The sequence below is a fragment of the Microcaecilia unicolor genome, chromosome 8, assembly GCF_901765095.1.
Source record: "Microcaecilia unicolor chromosome 8, aMicUni1.1, whole genome shotgun sequence".
In the NCBI taxonomy this organism is placed as follows: Eukaryota; Metazoa; Chordata; class Amphibia; order Gymnophiona; family Siphonopidae; genus Microcaecilia; species Microcaecilia unicolor.
The window spans coordinates 26400462-26419359 of NC_044038.1; the positions used below are offsets into that span (position 1 = coordinate 26400462).

Genomic DNA, 18898 nt, shown 5'->3' on the forward strand with positions numbered 1-18898 from the left:
TAATGGTTCAACCGTACAGTGATTCATTGTAATTGACTGAGGATGGTGAGGGGATGGTAGCTTTAACGATGCTGCCACATATTTAAAAGAATGGAGATTGAATATAGAGTGCAGCCAGCAATGGGACACAAATTACAATTGTCTTGTCAATCTGTGGTGGTTGAATCTACTTTCAAAGTACAAAATGCTCAAGAGCCCATTGGAATACTGAATAAGTGGAAAGAGTTTTCGAAATACAGTGTTGAATTCAAGAATAGCAGCTCATCTGTTCCAGCTCCTGCCATTTCAATTGATATTCTTGAGAAAGTTCAGGATATGTTTATTGCTTCACCTCAAGATCTCGTGGACACAATGCCACCGACACTGATTTATAACAGCAGTTCTGCTGATCACTTCTTTTGTATTTTCAGATGACAAAGTTGTATAAACTACGAACTCACACATTAACCCAGGAAATAGATACAGTATATTTCAAATATTTGAAAGGTATTAATCCGCAAACAAATCTTTTCCGGAGATGGGAAGGCGGTAGAACGAGAGGACATGAAATGAGGTTGAAGGAGGGGCAGCCTCAGGAAAGATGTCAGGAAGTATTTTTTCACAGAGAGGGTGGTGGATGCTTGGAATGCCCTCCCGCGGGAGGTGGTGGAGATGAAAACGGTAACGGAATTCAAACATGCGTGGGATATGCATAAAGGAATCCTGTGCAGAAGGAATGGATCCTCAGAGGCCTAGCCAAAATTGGGTGGCGGAGCAGGTGGGGAGAAGAGGGGTTGGTGGTTGGGAGGCGAGGATAGCGGAGGGCAGACTTATACGGTCTGTGCCGGAGCCGGTGATGGGAGGTGGGACTGGTGGTTGGGAGGCGGGAAGTACTGCTGCGCAGACTTGTACGGTCTGTGCCCTGAATAAGGCAGGTACAAATCAAGGTACGGTTTACACATATGTTTGTCTTGTTGGGCAGACTGGATGGACCGTGCAGGTCTTTTTCTGTCGTCATCTACTAGTAAGATACCTTTTAATATGATGCCAGCAACATCTGGTTACAGATGGATGTTATTCATGGCACTCTCTAGCGGGAGGGGGCATGAAGGGTCTGGACTGCGTGGACTTGTGGCTGGATCCCCACAATGCACAGAGAAAAAGGGAACCAAAGAAATAACAAGGAAAGAGCTCAAGAAAAAAGTCACAGAAAGAGCTTCTAAACAAATACCAGTACATAGCTACAATTTTTCTCTGCCTAGCTCAGGTGGGGCAGAGCCTGGCTAGCATAACCAATCAGAACATGCAAACATATACAGAATGTGGCAAGGGTAACATATTTATGTACACAGAAAAAGGAATGCTTCTGACTCCCAGTCACCAACAGATAAGGGAGGTGAAGGCTTTGGTTGTGGCAGGGTGATTTCAGTACTGAAACAGTGTAAATAGGGCATGTAAATAGTTTCATATAAGAAAAACAGATGTGAGGTCAAAGGTAGGGCTTTGAATACCAAGGGAGAGGCCTTTGGCAAGCCCTGTTCACAGCCTATGTGGACTCAGTTTCCACTGACAAAGCAGGTTTTTTCCAATCTACATCATTCTTCTGACCAGGTCCCTTGTTCCTTAGTACCTTTTTGATTTTATTGCCTCTTTTGTTTGTTCTTCCAGAACATTAAGTGTCCAGAGTTTGTTCACTTCGACCAAGTATGATCTTCGTCTAGTACCAAATGCATTCACAGTATCCTGGAGCAAAGACCTTCTTTATGCACATCTCCAGTACTATTGATATTAAGAACAATACAGAAGACATTTCAAGATTCTGCATGCATCATACTTGGAGTACCTAACTGACCGAGACACATTAGTTTTCCTTGTCTTCTCCAGTTAGCACAGGAACCACCAATAAAGCTTCCGTGCATGCTGACACTCATCACCCAGGCTGAAACTCAAAACACCTTGCTTCTCTACAAAATCAAGCAATTGAGTTAAAACCACCTTCACTAAAACTTCAGAGAAAAAAGGCAGATTCATACGGACCTAAAATTACTTGGTTGACCATCCAATGTAGGTTTCTTCAGTATTGGATGAACCACTATCTTCCAAGCCGTAAGTACAATTCCATTTTTTTTTCTTTTTATAATCTTTTATTGAAAAATCAGTTAACATACTAACAACATAGTTCAACATACCAATCATCCACCAAACCTTACCCTCCCATTTCTGTCCCCTCTTGATAAGTACAATTCCTAACCTCAAGGACTCATTAACCAACAGCATCATAAACTTTTCTTTCATGGCCAATAATAGAGTAGAGGGGGTGTGGACCAAAAATAGAAACCGAAAGTCACAAAGAACCTAACAGTTTTTCTGAATACCACAGACAATCAACCTGTATCCAGGCATCCACTGGTAACCAGATTCATGAAAGGTTTATTTAATGCCAATCCCCCCTTTAGAAAGCCAATTACAGTTTGGGATCTCAACCCTAGTACTCTCCCTGCTCATGAAACAACCTTTGGAATCTGCACCTTGGAAGACCTCTCATGGAAGACGTTTTTTCTTTGTAGTACTTACCTCAGCATGCAGAATCAAGATATGGACGGTGGTGTATTGTTATGAAAATAGGGTGGTACTACGAAAACATCTAAAATTCTTCCCAAAGGTGGTTTAGAATTTTCATATTGACCAGTCTTCAATTCTCCACCTCCTACCAATGAGGATCAACAAAAACTCTGTACTTTGGACTGTGATAGAGCTAACACAATATATCTAGAGAAAACAGCGGAGAAGAAACTTATTACAACTTTTGTTGACATTGAACCCAAACGGGATAGGTCAGCTGATCAAAAGAGAACTTTTTATTCTCATTGTGAATTCTTTCTGTTGCTGTGACAGCATACCAGCTGAGATCTATGGTGACATACAGCACAGTTAAATTTCATATCCGTGGTCAACCATTCATGAGACATTATTGCCTAGAACAGAGTGCTAAAGTGGTCAGAGCTTTTGGATTAAAAGTACTCAAAAGTGCATGTTCCTGATGCTTCAGCCTACCTTCTTTGCCTAAACAGGTTGCAAGTATGGGATGCATCAGTTAGAATTAACGCTGTTCTTGGTTTGGGAGTCTCCACTTGTGCAGTTGTAGTGATCTTGCTTGTACATGGGGAAAGTGTAGTATACCTGTTACGGATGTTCTCCTTGGACAGCAGGATCCTACAGCCACACATTCCCACCCTCCCACGCAAGGTTGAAACTAGCTAATTGATGACAGAGGAGAAAGAACACCGCTGGAATGTGGAAGAATTTGGTGCTGGCTTGAAAAGTCTTTCACGAGTTTTCAGAGCTCTGGGAAAGGGTGTCTGACTTAGTTTCTTTCTAGTTACATCACCCACTTGTTGGCTATAGGATCCTGTTTTTCACAGAGAACGTCCATCACAGTATGCAACTATACATTCTGTTATGTGAAATGGATTGTTGTGTTGAAAATTGTTGCATAAATTAAAGTTGAATTCAGAGTTCTGCCCCATACATATGCTAAGCTGCTCGGTATATTTAAGTAAATAAAAAAAGAAGCAACTTAAAAAGTCTGTTTTCAAGATAATTTGAAAATATTCTAGCCTGGGTTTTGATTTCTGCAGATGAATAAAACTGAATTATTCATATTCCATTCTGATTTATTTAGATTCCTTACTGGACCTCTGAACCTTAATGATCCAGAAGCGAAATTCAGATTTCCTAAAATATTTGTAAACACAGAAGACGCTTTTGAAGAACTTCATCTAATTGTTTACAAGGTAATTGCTGCTCCAAGGACAAGTAGGACAATGGTATCCTTACATCTGGATGACCACTGTGCATGCGTGAGTGCCTTCTCGCCCAATGTGGGAGCACAGAACCCTCAGTAACGTAATAGCTGGAAAATTAATTCAACTCCTAGGGGAGGTGGGAGGGTTGTAAGGATACCTGTTCAGCTTTCCTTGGAGAACATCTACTACAGGTAAGTAACTTTGCTTGATAGTAGTAGAACCTGCTAATTTGAACCTTAACTCAATTTGAAGTTCCTGTTGCTGCCTATTTGTATTTATTTGCTTAGTGAGGGATGGAGGATAGCAACAAATTGGGGGAAAGGGCTGAACTTTGGTAAGGATCTTTTTTAATCCATGCATACAAAGCACTTTGCACTGCACAATACCTGGGGAGTATGCTTTCTGGAACATCAGGAAGAGAGACACAAAAGATAGAAAATTAGTATAGGTAAGAACATGGATACTGCTGTTAGATCTTTGAGTAAGTTTCAAATGTCTGAAATGAGGGAGGGGTCTGAGGTAAGACTTCTGTAATCTGCTCTTGACATTTGTAAAGATGGTTTTTTTATACTGTTGCTATTATATTTATGGTCCTGTTACTGTGCTAATGTCCAATAAAGAGTAATTTAACAAGAATCAGCTTTTGCCATGAATTTATCTTCTGTTTATTTCAGGCCATGAGTGCCGTTGTGTGCTTTATGATTGAAGGTGAGCATCCTTTAACATAACTGGGAGCAGATTAGCTAAAGGAAATGAATTTCACTGGATACTTTTCTCTACATCTGTGGGTATTCAGGCATTTGTAAAATATTTTCTTCCACTCTGTGCTCTACAGTGTGTGTATATATATATATATATATATATATATATATATATATATAGGAGAATTAGTCTGGAACAGAAGCGCATCCCCTGTATAAAGTGCCCAGTCATCAAACTCTGATCTCTTATGTTACAGTACACATTTTCACATTTCATTTTAAGTGATTTACTTTCTGATTTAAACATTTAGGGTACGAAATAGATTTGGAAACATAAGGTAGCCTAGGTTACAATTTTCAGTTTATAAGCATAGGTGTTTAGTTTGGGAGTAAAATTACAACTGACTAAGATATATTAGGATGGAAGGGCATGATAAAGATTTACGTTGGGAATGATTAAAACAGCATGGGTATTGAACAGATGGATAAGGGGTTAAAAATTAAAAGCAGCCTCAAAAAGGTGGATTTCTGGCCTGGATTTCAATAGGGCTAGGGATGGAGCATGACGCACCGACTCGGGAAGTCCATTTCAGGCAGACTGTATATAACCAGTTAAACTAGTGTTCTATAAAGGAAAGTAGCCTGCCTGCTTTCTTTTAATGAACAAACTGTAAATAGGGGCCCTTTTATAGAATTGCCCACAATTCCCCGGATTCTATATAGCACGACTTGATTCTGGATTTGCCTGCGCAAATTAATTAGTTTAACAAGCCAGTCAGCGCTGATAATTGAACTTAACAAGCAATTATTGATAATTAACATTAATTAGAATTTATGCACACACATACCTAAGCGTATTCTATAAAGTTATGCGTGCAGATTCTAAGATGCAGATCTGAAAAAGGGGCATGGCCATGGGTGGGTTATGGGCTCTCTTAGAATTTACACACACTGTTATAAAATATGCCCAATCCACGTGGAATTTAGTTGTTTGCATTTACACCAGTTTTTCATTGGCGTAAATGGCCGCGACTAAATTTATTTTATTTTTTTGTTGAACTTAACAAGCAATTATTGATGCAGAAAATAGGTGTTGGACATACTGTGTACACTACGCCTAGATTTAGGCTTAATCTCTAAACTTAGGCGCGGATTATAGAATATGCTTAGGCATTTTTTTTTCGCCAATTTGATTAGGCGTGATATATAGAATCTAGCCCAATGTGTGTATGGTGGTGTTTTGTTAGGTTTGTTTGCTTTGTTTTTTTAAACCACCAACAATCTAAATTTTCTTTCTGTGTCAGTGTGTTTTCTTTTGAAGTCCAGTTTGTTGAAATACTTCTTATATATTGTATTTGAAAGTTGGTAAGAATATGCTCACATATTTTTCTCCAACTTCTTAGCCTCAGTACAGCCATCACCAGACTTTTGCCGTAAACTGGACAGTCTTGTTGGGCCCCAACTCACCGTATTGGCATCAGACATATGTGAACAGTACAACGTTAACCGAAGGATATCAGGGTTGGTGCATCTAGAATATTGTGTTCTCAACTGTCTTGCCAAACTTGTATCTTCTAATGATCTATATGATAAGAGGTACCACAGACAGCAGCTGTTAGGTATTGCGCGGTTAAGAATCATTTTAGACCAGTTCTGTGGCTCAGTCCTGAGTTTGTGGGAGGACCTGGGTTTGATTCTTGGGTCAGGTCTTCCGTTGTCCTGGTTAGTAGGGGTTAAGGATGCTGTGGAGGTTGAATTTCTTTTTTTTTTTTTTTTTTTAATTTTATTAACTTTTCAAATAAGTTGAATTTCCAGGCATGAAATAGATTTGTATGCAGTTATGGCAATGTGTCTTTAAATCTCATACATATTCTTAAAGATTAGCCTCTGAACCTGACCGATATGCAGTGCAGAAATGTTAGAACTGGAGATTTCCCTCTCTTGGAGAAAGTCTTTAGAATCTGTAATTTTGGGTTAATTTACTCATGTAAGATTGCAGACGGTCTTTCCTGGTCTTTCAAAAAAATGCTGGAGGAGATGGCTGCATGGTACATGTTTATTGTGGAGGAGTGGCCTAGTGGTTAGGGTGGTGGACTTTGGTCCTGGGGAACTGAGTTCAATTCCCACTTCAGGCACAGGCAGCTCCTTGTGACTCTGGGCAAGTCACTTAACCCTCCATTGCCCCATGTAAGCCGCATTGAGCCTGCCATGAGTGGGAAAGCGCGGGGTACAAATGTAACAAAAATAAAATAGATACTATTGGAGATTCTACATGGAATGTTGCTACTATTGGAGATTCTACATGGAATGTTGCTAGCAACATTCCATGTAGAAGGCTGCGCAAGCTTCTGTTTCTGTGAGTCTGACGTCAGAAGCAGAAGCCTGCGTGGCCACATTGGTGGAATAGCAACATTCCATGTAGAATCTCAAATAGTAGCAACAGTGGAGGAGTGGCCTAGTGGTTAGGGTGGTGGACTTTGGTCCTGGGGAACTGAGGAACTGAGTTCGATTCCTGGCACAGGCAGCTCCTTGTGACTCTGGGCAAGTCACTTAGAGGCATATTTTCAAAGCACTTTGGGAGGCTAAGTTCCATAGGTTTCTATGGAACTTTGGGAGGCTAAGTGCTTTGAAAATGAGCCTCCATTGCCCCATGTAAGCCACATTGAGCCTGCCATGAGTGGGAAAGCGCAGGGTACAAATGTAACAAAAATAAAATAGATAGCCCCCATTATTACAACTTCCTGTTTCTGCTGGGGCAGGACGCAGGCGCGTGGCAGAGGAGACGCTTCCGGGTTAGAACGAAGCAGGAGGCAGCATGAATCGCTACCACTGCTCCGCTGCTGCAGTGCTGAGACGGGAGGAAGATACTAGATCGTGGCGGTGGTAGGTAGGCAGCGTTTGAGAAGCGCTGTGGGAGAGAGGGAGGCAGAAGCAGGATCGGACCTCAGCCTGCTAAGGGTGGTGCTGTGCCCCATTGAAGAGATGGAGAGTTGGGGGAAGGTCTTCTTAAGATAGATGCTGGAAGGGGGGGCATGAGGTGGAGAGGGGCAAGAGAGAGAGAATTGTGGGACATAGGGTAGAGAGGGGTAAGAAAGGAAAAAAATCTTGCATTGGGAGGGGAGAGGGACAAGAGAGGGAGAAATGTTGGACATAGGGGGGTAGTGGGGAAGGAGAAATGGTAAATGTTGGACTTGGACAGGGGGTGGTGAGGAGGAGATGGTGAAAAATTGGACATGATGGTGGAGGGCAGGAAGAGATGTTGGATGGGGCACAAGGGAGGGGGAGAGGCAGAAATGTTGGGCATGGCAGTGGAAGGGAGGAAGAGAGAAAATGCATGGGGGGAGGGGGAAGAGAAGTGTTGGACCCATGGCACAAGAGAGGGAGAAATGGTAGAAAGTGGGAGAGAGGGAGATATATTGGACCTGGCGGTGAATGAGAGGGAGAGAGAAACACAGGAGCTGGAGAGGGGAGAAAGGAGGAGATGTTGGATTCAGGAGCAGAGAGGTGAGGGAAGAGAGAGGGAGAAATGTTGGAACATGAGGGAGAGGGCAGGAGGGAAGAGAGAAGGAGCAGAGAAATGTAAGGCTGCAAGAGTGGGGTGGGGAGAAAGAGGGAGCAGATGCTGGGCTAGAAGGGTGGAGGGAAGGAAGATGGCGGAACCATGTGGGAGAGGCCAGGAGGGAGAGGAAGAGGGTGGCAAGGAAATAAATAAAAAGATAGTGATTACAGAGGATAGAAATATGGTAATGAAAGGGAATGGAGGGCTGAGGAAGGAGTGAGATAGGGAAATGGAAAAGCTAGTGGGTGAGAGAAAAAGATGAAAATCTGATAGGTAGCTGTAAACTAAAAAGGAGGAGAACAGTGAGAGGGTGAAATTTGAGTTGACAGCAAGGCAGAAAGAAGAAAAAAGAGAGGAAAGAGCTAAAAATAAGAAGTCAGTATGTCAGAAGCAGGTGTAGTGAAGGTAAAAGAAGACAAATGGACAGCAGCCGCTTGAAAGAGAATTAGAAGACGACAGACAGGAAAGCAGAAAAGAAACTGCAACCAACATGATGGAAAAATACAATGTCCAGACCACAAAGGTAGAAAAAAGCAATGTATTTTGAATGTTTCAAATGGAATATGTTGGCTTTGGGAAATCTACATAGCAAATGTGTTTGTATCGTGTTCAGGAGAAAGGAAATGCATTTCTGTTTTTATTTCTCCAGTGTTGAAGTACATGCTAAGTTTAACGTTTTGGGGTTCAGAGTTCAATTTTTGTCTAAATATTTTTATTTCTGATACGTGATCCCTTGTTCTGTATTTGGTGAGGGTCTGTTGGTGTGACAGTAATGGCAGGTTGGGAAATCGGAGGGCAGGCAGGGAGGAGAGGGGATCAGGGAGGGGGCCCTAGCAGGTCTAACACCAGTTCTGACCCTTGCTGTATAGCTGGTAGGGATCCCAAGCCTCCCCAGCTGAGGACTTCCTCCAAAGACGGCCAGAACTTCCTTCTACCAAGCTCTGCAGTCGGTGACAGCATGCTTGAGTCACCGACAGCTAAGCACGCATAGGGTGCTGGCATCAGTGGCTTACGGATGTTGCTGCTGCCTGCCAAGTTTGGTAAAAGGGAGTTCTGGCCACCTTCAGAGAAAGTCTTCAGCTGACAGAGCTTGAGGATCCTTATTAGCTAATGTATTTATATTTTGCGGTAGGGCAGGGCAGAGAAAATATTGTGCCCACCCACTTTGGGCTCAGGCCCATCCAAAATTGGCTGTCTGGCTACGCCACTGCTTAGGAATATAAGGGTGTCTCTAGCATTTAGTGCATGCTTAAAGCACTAGCACGCCTTTGTAAAAGGACCCTTAAGTAAAAAAAAACATTCCTATTCTGCCTTTTCGAAAATTGTGATTTAGATGTTTTGGTGAGACTTTGTGTTTGAGAATGAGTGCCATAGTTATCAACCATTAAGATAGGTTATTTTACCTCCACTCATGGTATTTTAGCGCAGATCCCATTTTATGCAGCGAGACCTAGTTACTAATAACTGAGGCAATCACATCTTACCATTGATAACTTTCCCCCTTGGTAAAATAACATGTCTGAACAGTAGTCCAAGTTGATAACTTCCCCCCCCCCCCACTTAATGTTCTCATGTTGATTTCCACATCTTGAGGATGTCTTTGTGGTACAGCATTGTTCCTCCTATGTTTATAGGTCTGAGAAGGAGCCCCAGTTTAAATTCATCTACTTCAATCACATGAACTTGGCAGAAAAAAGTACAATTCACATGAGGAAAACGCCTAGTGTCTCCCTCACGTCTGTGCATCCTGATCTAATGAAGATCCTTGGAGACATCAATACTGATTTTACACGGTGAGTTTCTCTCTCCTTTTAGTCTGGATCATCTTTGCTCTTAGAAACATTTCAGCTCCTAAAACTGCATTTACACTCCTCCGCATTTTCATAGCATTCACACATGTCTCTTCTAATCAGTAGTACAGCCATTACCTCTTATATCGTTGCTGTGTTAAGCCCATAAGCACATATACCGCTTATGGGCCCTAAAATGTTAGAGTGCCCGTTTCCTAGTTCTTTTTTATTGTAGCTGTGGTGTCTGTTTTTCTGTACTCCAAATCTCAGGCTACAGCTTCAGGAAAGGCTAAGTTGGAGAAATGCTCAGAAAGCCCACAAACGTGTGTTTATCTTCAGAAATGAAATTAAAAATTAGATGTGAAAAGACATCTTAATGGTTTTGTTTTGTGGATAGATTTAAAAAGGGTTTTAGGCAGTGCCGTTCTTTATGTTTCAACATTTTTATTGATGATAGATCAAAATAAACCACCAACAAACAGCAGATACCACAAAGTTCAAAACCAAAACATCTAAGCATGATAATAAACATATCAACATTTTAACACTTCCCCCCCTCCCCTTATCCAATCCCATAAACCACCCTGTCCCCGGTTGATACACAGCTAACCTATTGGTTAAAGTAACAATATCTAAAACATAGGCCATCATATTTCAAAATGAGCTTATGATACATGTTCAGCTAAGTGTCCAGACAAGAGGCTTTGTTTCTTATAGCCTCCCGTCTCCCAGTGACAAACACAACCGAAATGTTTACATATAAACCAGGGGCGTATCTGAGATTCGGCAGTAGGGGGGGCAGGGGCTAGACTGAGGGGGCACATTATAACCCCCCCTACCGCCGTCGTCGTAAACCCTCCCCCCTACCGCCGTTAACTCTCCCCCGCATACCGCCAACCCTTTCCCCGCCTACCGCCGTCACCTACCCCGAGGTCCGCTCCTGACGGTTTTTTAAACTATTACTTCAGCTGAAGCCCAGCCGAGGTCTTCTTTAACTTCATCTTCATCCTCGTGCTGTTAAAGCTGCATGATGCATCCTTCCAGTTGCACGGAGTTTGACGTCGCAGCACGTTGACGTCCGTACAACGTGCTGCGACGTCAAACTCCGTCCAACTGGAAGGATGCATCATGCAGCTTTAACAGCACGAGGATGAAGATGAAGTTAAAGAAGACCTCGGCTGGGCTGGCGGGGGTTGGGGTCCCCCGCCAGCTGAAGTAATAGTTTAAAAAACCGGCAGGAGCGGACCTCGGGGTAGGTGACGGCGGTAGGCGGGGAAAGGGTTGGCGGTAGGCGGGGGAGGGTTAACGGCGGTAGGGGGGGTCCAGGGCGAAATCTGCGGGGGGCCCAGGCCCCTGTGGCCCCACGCAGATATGCCCCTGATATAAACAAAAATGTCGCTTATCTAAGCTTTTGCACCTTTCCTCCTCCACATCCCCTATCCCTCCCCCCCTCCTCTGTTTTCCTTTATGTTTCAACAGTTTTTAGTTGCAACAAGTTTTATTGAGGATTCCACCGTACGTTCTCAGCAGGCTCAAATTTGTGCCTTAACTCGAAACCAAATCCTCTGAATCCGAGCAACGCAACAGGCTCATCCTCAACCTTTTACCGCAGTGCCGTTCTTTAAAGTTGTACATCCTGCCATATTCCTCTTATCTCTGAACACATCATTACCTCTGCAGGCCCCAGATGGTAATGCATTTGATATACTGCCTTTCTGTGGTACAACCAAAGCAGTTTGCATGTTACATATACAGGTACTTTCTCTGTCCCTAGTGGACTCAAATGTTTTGTACCTAGGGCAGTGGTGGGTTAAGTGACTTGCCCAGGGTCACAAAGAACCACAGTGGGAATCAAACTCAATTCCATTGGTTCTTAGCCCACTGAACTAGCCATTAGGCTACTCCTCCATTGCACAAGCTACCTGCAGAACCAAGGACATGAAACAGAGAAAGCCATTAGTTCAATAACAACTAGATGTTACAGTTTAAGATTTATAGAAATGTAAAGAGAGGTGAAATATGTTTTGAAGAAAATGGGGAGGAGCCAGCTGTCATGGTACATGTGGGTAACAATGACGTAGGAAAATGTGGGAGAGAGGTTCTGGAAACCAAATTTAGGCTCTTAGGTAGAAAGCTCAAATTCAGAACCTCCAGGGTAACATTTTCCGGTGCTACCCATTCCACGCGCAGGGCCCAAGGAACACGCAGAGCTCCGGAGTCTTAATGTGTGGATGAGGCGATGGTGTAGGGAAGAGGGTTTTAGATTTGTAAGGAACTGGGCAACATTCTGGGGAAGGGGGAGCCTATTCCAGAAGGATGGGCCCTACCTTAACCAGGGTGGGACCAGGCTGCTCTGGCATTTAAAAAGGAGATAGTGCAGCTTTTAAACTAGAACCTGGGGGAAGGTCGACAGTCGTTCAGAACAAGGTATCTTTCAAAGGTATCACCAAAACAGGGAAGATAGGGTATCCAGAAAGTGAGGTTGCAGAAGAGACCATAGTAGATCAGGTGTCCTTAAATAAAAATCAGACAAAAGATTGCAAATTAACACTGTCAACTACTGAGCATGATGTAAATAGGAACAACAAACATAGTTTGACATGTTTATATGCGAATGCCAGAAGCCTAAGAAATAAGATGGGAGAGTTAGAATATATTGCACTAAATGAAAAATTAGATATAATAGGCATCTCTGAGACCTGGTGGAAGGAGGATAACCAGTGGGACACTGTCATACCAGGGTACAAATTATATCATAGTGATAGGGTGGATCGAATTGGTGGAGGGGTAGCATTGTATGTTAAAGAGGGCATTGACTCAAATAGATTGAAAATTCTGCAGGAAACAAAATACACCTTGGAATCCATATGGATTGACATATGTAAAGGAGAAAGTGGATAAAGGTGTGCCAGTCCATATTGTGTATCTAGATTTTCAAAAGGCATTTGACAAAGTACCTCAGGAAAGACTCCAGAGGAAATTGGAGAGCCATGGGATAGGAGATGGTGTTCTATTGTACATTAAAAACTGGTTAAATGGTCATTCCATATAATCAAGCAGATCAATCCATAGACTGGTGGGTTTTGTAGCAGAATACACAACCCACCAGTCTATGGATTGATCTGCTATGATTAATGGAAAGAAAATTATCAGGTATGATACATAATTTTACCTTATTCTCAATGGAGAAGGATGGATAGTAGGGTTCCCCAGGGGTATGTGCTGGGACCTCTGTTTTTTAACATATTTATAAATGTTCTAGAGATGGGAGTAAGTAGTGAGGTAATTAAATTTGTTGACGACACAAAGTTATTCAAAGTTGTTAAATCGCAAGAGAATTGTAAAACAATTACAAGAGGACCTTACGAGACTGGGAAACTGGGCATCTAAATGGGAGATGACATTTAATGTGAGCAAGTTGTGATATTCCCCTTCTCACTCAGGGTGACCTGGTTCTCAATATGCAGATCATATGCAAATTAGTGTGCTACCCCTTCTCGCTCAGGGTGACCTGGTTCCCACTAAGCAAATTAAACAGGTCTCACCAACTGCATATTTCTCAGGCAACTCTTTATTCCAGCACCTGGGCACACTTCTTCTAGCTTACTACTTTATACTTTCATAGGTCTTCACACTGAGCCTCCGCACACAGATACATGGGCTTAGTACTAGCTTCAATATTTTGGGGACTCCCAACCCCAGGCTTTGCAGCCTGCTTCTCTCAGTACTTTGGACACACAGTCCTTCCTTTCAACACACAGTTCTTTACCAGTACTGGGGACACACAGTCCTTCCTTTCAACACACAGTTATTTACCAGTACTGGGGACACACAGTCCTTCCTCCTTTGAACACACAGTTCTATAAGTACTGAGGACACACAGTCCAACACTAATGCTTTAGGGACTTCTTACCCCAGGATTTTCAGCCTGCTTGTCTCCTTTGGACACACCGTCCACCACAAGTCCATAGGGTTAGCCAGTATCTTTCAGGAGGATCTCTCTTCTACTGCTGCCAGCTCACTTCTCTTCCTTTCACCTCTCAGGTGGGGTATAAAGTGGTTAATTAGCTACACAGGACCCAGCCCATAACCTCCTACACCTGTGGACCTCCCAGGGCTCTCCCCGGTCCTAGCGACCACCTATTCTTCTAGCGACCTCTAGTGGCCTACCCCGGATAGGACAGCCTCATACTTATCACAAAGTGCAAAATGATGCATGTGGGGAAAAGGAACCTGAACTAGAGTTATTTGATGCAAGGTTTCACATTAGGAGTCACCGACCAGGAAAAGGATGTAGGTGTCATTTGTTGATGATATGTTGAAACCCGCTTCTCAGTGTTCAGCGGTGGTGAAGAAAGCAAATAGAATATTAGGTATTATTAGGAAAGGAATAGAAAACAAAATTGAGGATGTTATAATGCCTTTGTATTGCTCCATGGTGCGACCGCACCTTGAATACTGTGTTCAATTCTGGTCACCGCATCTATATAGTGGAATTAGAAAAGGTACAGAAAAGGGTGACGAAAATGTTAAAGGGGATGGGACGACTTCCCTATGAGCAAAGGCTAAAGCGGCTAGGGCTCTTCAGCTTGGAGAAAAGACGGCTGAGGGGAAATATGATAGAGGTCTATAAAATATTGAGTGGAATGGAATGGGTGGACATGAATCGCTTCTTTATTCTTTCCAAAAAAATACTAGGACTGGGGGGCACGCAATGAAGCTACAAAGTAGTAAATTTAAAACTAATCAGAGAACATTTTTCTTCACTCAACATGTAGGTAAATTCTGGAATTCGTTGCTAGAGAATATAGTAAAAGCAGTTAGCTTAGCAGGGTTTAAAAAAGGTTTAGATGGCTTCCTAAAGGAAAAGTCCATAGATCATTATTAAAATGGACTTGGGGAAAATCCTCTGCTTATTGCTAGGTAAGCAGCATAAAATGTGTTGTACTTTTTGGGGGATCTTGCCAGGTACTTGTGACCTGGATTGGTCACTGTTGGAAACAATGCTGAGCTTGATGGACTTTCGGTCTGTTCCAGTATGGCAATACTTTTGTACTTATTTAAGGTCTGAAAACTTAAATTTTACAGGATGTGGAGTAATGCACTTAATGTTCAATTTTGCATTGGTCATCTGGAAAAGGGACCTTCAAACTGGGATGGTTACTGCTTGCATTGTATTTTGCAAAAGACTTGCTGCACACAGAGCCTTCTATAAAATACATGTAAGGCTGTACATATATTTTGCAACATGTACAATGTGAACAACCATTTTACAAAGAAACTTTGTTAGAGTGGCATCACTCAGGGCCTTTGTACGTGTAAGTGGTAAATATAGGTAACTATGTATGTAAGGGGAGATTTTGCAAAACTGCATATCCTAGGGAAGCCAGTTTAAGGATCTGAGCTCCAGAACTCCATTTTTGTTCTTTGTAACGTTTTTGCTGTTTCAGATGGTTTTTACCATCAGAATGGTAAGTATGATGTATTGCATTACAATAAAAAGGATGTTAGGAAACTAAATGAAAAATGCAACATACAATTGGTGGATGTGTATTATATATTCTCTGGTAGAAAACTGTATTTATGATTTACTTTCTTGTTTTTAGTGTTGATGAAGATGAGGAAATCATAGTGAAGGCAATGAGTGACTACTGGATAGTGGGGAAGAAGTCTGACCAGCGAGAGCTTTATGTTATTTTGAATCAAAAAAATGCAAATCTGATTGAAGTAAATGGTAAGTGTTGACTCCCTTGATCTTGTCACTGAAATGTTTTAAGTGAAGCTGATTTTGCATTTTTATCTGACACTGAATCATTTTTTTATTTTTTGGCCTGCCAGCTTTCTTCTACTCCTTTGGGTTTTGATCTTGATTGGAGCCCATTTCTGCTGGGCAGTGACACTACAAACCTTTATTTGCAACCAGGGGCGTATCTGGACTCCGGCGGTAGGGGGGGCCAGAGCCAGAGAGAGGGGGCACATTTTAGCGCCCCCCCCCCCGCCGCCGCCGCCGCCGCCGCCCCCGCCCCCACCGCCGAGCCCCCACCGCCACCAATGACTTAGTCTCTCCACCCCCCTCCCGCCGCCAACCCTCCCCCGCTGCCGTTCTTACTTTTGCTGGCGGGGGACCCCAACCCCCGCCAGCCGAGGTCTGCTTCCACCTGCCGCTGCCTTCAAAACTTCTTCTTCAGCCGGCGGGGGACCCCAAACCCCCGCCAGCCGCCCCGCGCTGTTTAAAATTCATCTTCGGCCTCCGTGGCCGTGCTGCTGGGATAGGCGGCGCTGTTGAAATCCACTTCGGAGTCTGACGTCGTTGTACGTTGTACGTGCTGCGACGTCAGACTCCGAAGTGGATTTCAACAGCGCCGCCTATCCCAGCAGCACGGCCACGGAGGCCGAAGATGAATTTTAAACAGCGCGGGGCGGCTGGCGGGGGTTTGGGGTCCCCCGCCGGCTGAAGAAGAAGTTTTGAAGGCAGCGGCAGGTGGAAGCAGACCTCGGCTGGCGGGGGTTGGGGTCCCCCGCCAGCAAAAGTAAGAACGGCAGCGGGGGAGGGTTGATGGCGGTAGGGGGGTCCAGGGCAAAATCTGCGGGGGCCCAGGCCCCTGAGGCCCCACGCAGATACGCCCCTGTTTGCAACTCTTTAGGGGGGGGGGGGTCCCTTGTTTTATATTTCCTCTCCAGTTTTAGTTCATTGTTGAGAAACATTTCTTGCATTACATTTATATGGTAGGACAGATCAAGTTACATAAAGATTTTGGTTTCTCTTCAACGCTTTGCATTGCAGCTAGATCAAGGAAACATCAATATTCAACACACAGTTTTTACCAGATAGTTTTAATAATTAATATGTAAACGTCTTGACCCTGAACATTAACAGAATTGCTCTGAGCAAATTTCATTCAGTAACAGTACAGTGTGAACATCTGTCACCCAGACCAGGAGCCTTCATTCAGTCCCACGACCAGAATATTTCTGATGCATTTCAGTGTAAGAGGTGGTAGGAGACTGAATGAACTACACATGTCTAGTAATGCTGTAGAAGTGATAAGTAGTAATAGTGTATTTGTTATAAATAATTAAGTTATTTGCTGTTTAATATATGTGTTTAGAGTAAATTTTAATCACAAATACACAGTTTTCTCACTGTTCATGGGACCAGCCTGGTAGCTCAGTGGGAAGCACTGCATGCTGTCTTGCTGAGGACCTGGGTTTGATTCCCAAACCAGGTCATGCTCACAGCCCCTGGAACAGAAGGAGTCCCTAGTCCTTGTGCACTGGTGACACCTAGTGGTCAGAATTAGGGTCTTTTCTGGTACATGGCTTGTAACTGACAAGTGGGAGAAACTTGGAAGGAGGTAGTTCATGTTGCCAGATCCCAGCTCTGGCTATTGTTGAACAGAAGGAAACCACTGGCTCCTCCTACTCCACCCAAAAATTCTTTCAGCACTGCTAAGGAATCTCTCTATATAAAAGGCAACCCCAACGTTCTGAAGCCTCCACGGAAGTTGAGGCACCCGAGGTATCCGGTGTGCCCTGGAGTGTCTGCACCGCCCTCGCGTCAAAACGTCATGACGTCGAGGGCGGAGCTATGACACTCGAGGCCCGAAACCGAAACGCCACAGCGAACTAACAAGGCAAGTAGCTCGGAGGGACGGAGGGAGGGGGCCCCTTGCTAGCGCCCGTTTCATTGCCCTCAGAAATGGGCATTTTTTCCTAGTTTTCTAATATAGCATGACAAAAATCTGGCACAGGACTGCTATAACCAGGAGTTCTTGAAAATTATTATTATTGGAATTATTTACTCATTGAAATTTTCTTTTTTGGAAGCTTCTTGGCGTTTTGTTGTGCTTGTGGGGAATCAGGTTTCTACCTGAGGCTGAATAGTTGGATCCCCAAATTCTGCAAAAAAAAGACAAACGGCTGCAAGTCCCCACAATTTTCTGAAAATTGTTTACACATCTGTAAGGAGACTGGTTCTGATCCCTTTCACATAGCAGTCAGACAGTGCAAACTACTACTACTACTACTTAGCATTTCTATAGCGAACTGAAATCTTTGCAGTTCCTTCAGATATTGCATCTTAAGAAACAGCCCAGAGAGATTCCAGTTATCCCTAGGAGCCATGCGCCAACTAGACCTCTGCTGCTCTACAGAGTAACAAGCTGAACAGCCCACTGCCTTTTCAGGATTTTCTCTTGATCCTTTCAGTGCCCAGCTCTTTTGGAATCTGTTCCAGTTGGGGCTATGCTGCCTTGAACATTATTATTATTATTAGCATTTGTATAGCGCTACCAGATACACGCAGCGCTGAACACCTGACGCAAAGAGACAGTCCCTGCTCAAAAGAGCTTACAATCTAAATAATACAGACAGACAAGACAGTTACGGATGCATTACCCAGGGGAGGAAAGGTTTCCCCATTTTTTTTACTCCCATCACCTTCCTTGAGCCCATCCATAGTGCAATGGTGACAGTTGACGGAGCTTGTACCACTTAACCAACAGCCATGTCATCTTATGGCTAATTGGTAGAAGCTGTGGCCTCTAGACCCAACGAAAGCTGGTTCTAGTCCCGTCTGAGGCAATACGTTCTCTCGTATTGGCTTAGAGTCTTGGACTGTGTTTACCAATGCTGCATTAATACACATCATCCTCGGCCCTGGCTGATCAGTGAAAGAGGCTCTGCGTTCGGCAACAATGACCCGATCTATAACGTCTGGGAGATCTGTATGCATCATTGCTCATACTGAAAGAAAAGCTCTAAACCAGATTCAGGCTTTATACGCTAGCAAGGGCTGTCTTTAATGTGAAGGGAGAAACTTGTTCATTGCTGGAGACCGGGAAGATGATAAAATGAGGAAACTCCACCTTTTGTAATGCTCTGCTAAGCACAAAGCAGTATTTTCTTTAGCAGACAATACTTTGTATCCCACATTTTCCTACCTATTTACAGGCTCAGTGTGACTTACAAAGACCTGTTATGGCATCGCCATTCCAGGGTAAAAGGTACAATTGGTGTTGTAAAGAGATCAAGGATGCTAGAGAAGAACTAAGCAGACAGTTA

At 43.4% G+C, this 18898-nt stretch overlaps 1 protein-coding gene across 1 annotated transcript in view; it reads left to right on the plus strand.

Moving 5' to 3' along the window:
* The window catches only part of CCZ1 (CCZ1 homolog, vacuolar protein trafficking and biogenesis associated), a 45364-nt gene that overhangs the window by 22758 nt on the left and 3708 nt on the right, over positions 1-18898 (plus strand). The window contains exons 10-14 of the mRNA XM_030212809.1: positions 3662-3773; positions 4460-4493; positions 5890-6007; positions 9680-9838; positions 15442-15569. Of these exons, the coding sequence (XP_030068669.1) occupies positions 3662-3773; positions 4460-4493; positions 5890-6007; positions 9680-9838; positions 15442-15569 (551 nt within the window). The remainder of the gene's footprint in view (positions 1-3661; positions 3774-4459; positions 4494-5889; positions 6008-9679; positions 9839-15441; positions 15570-18898) is intronic.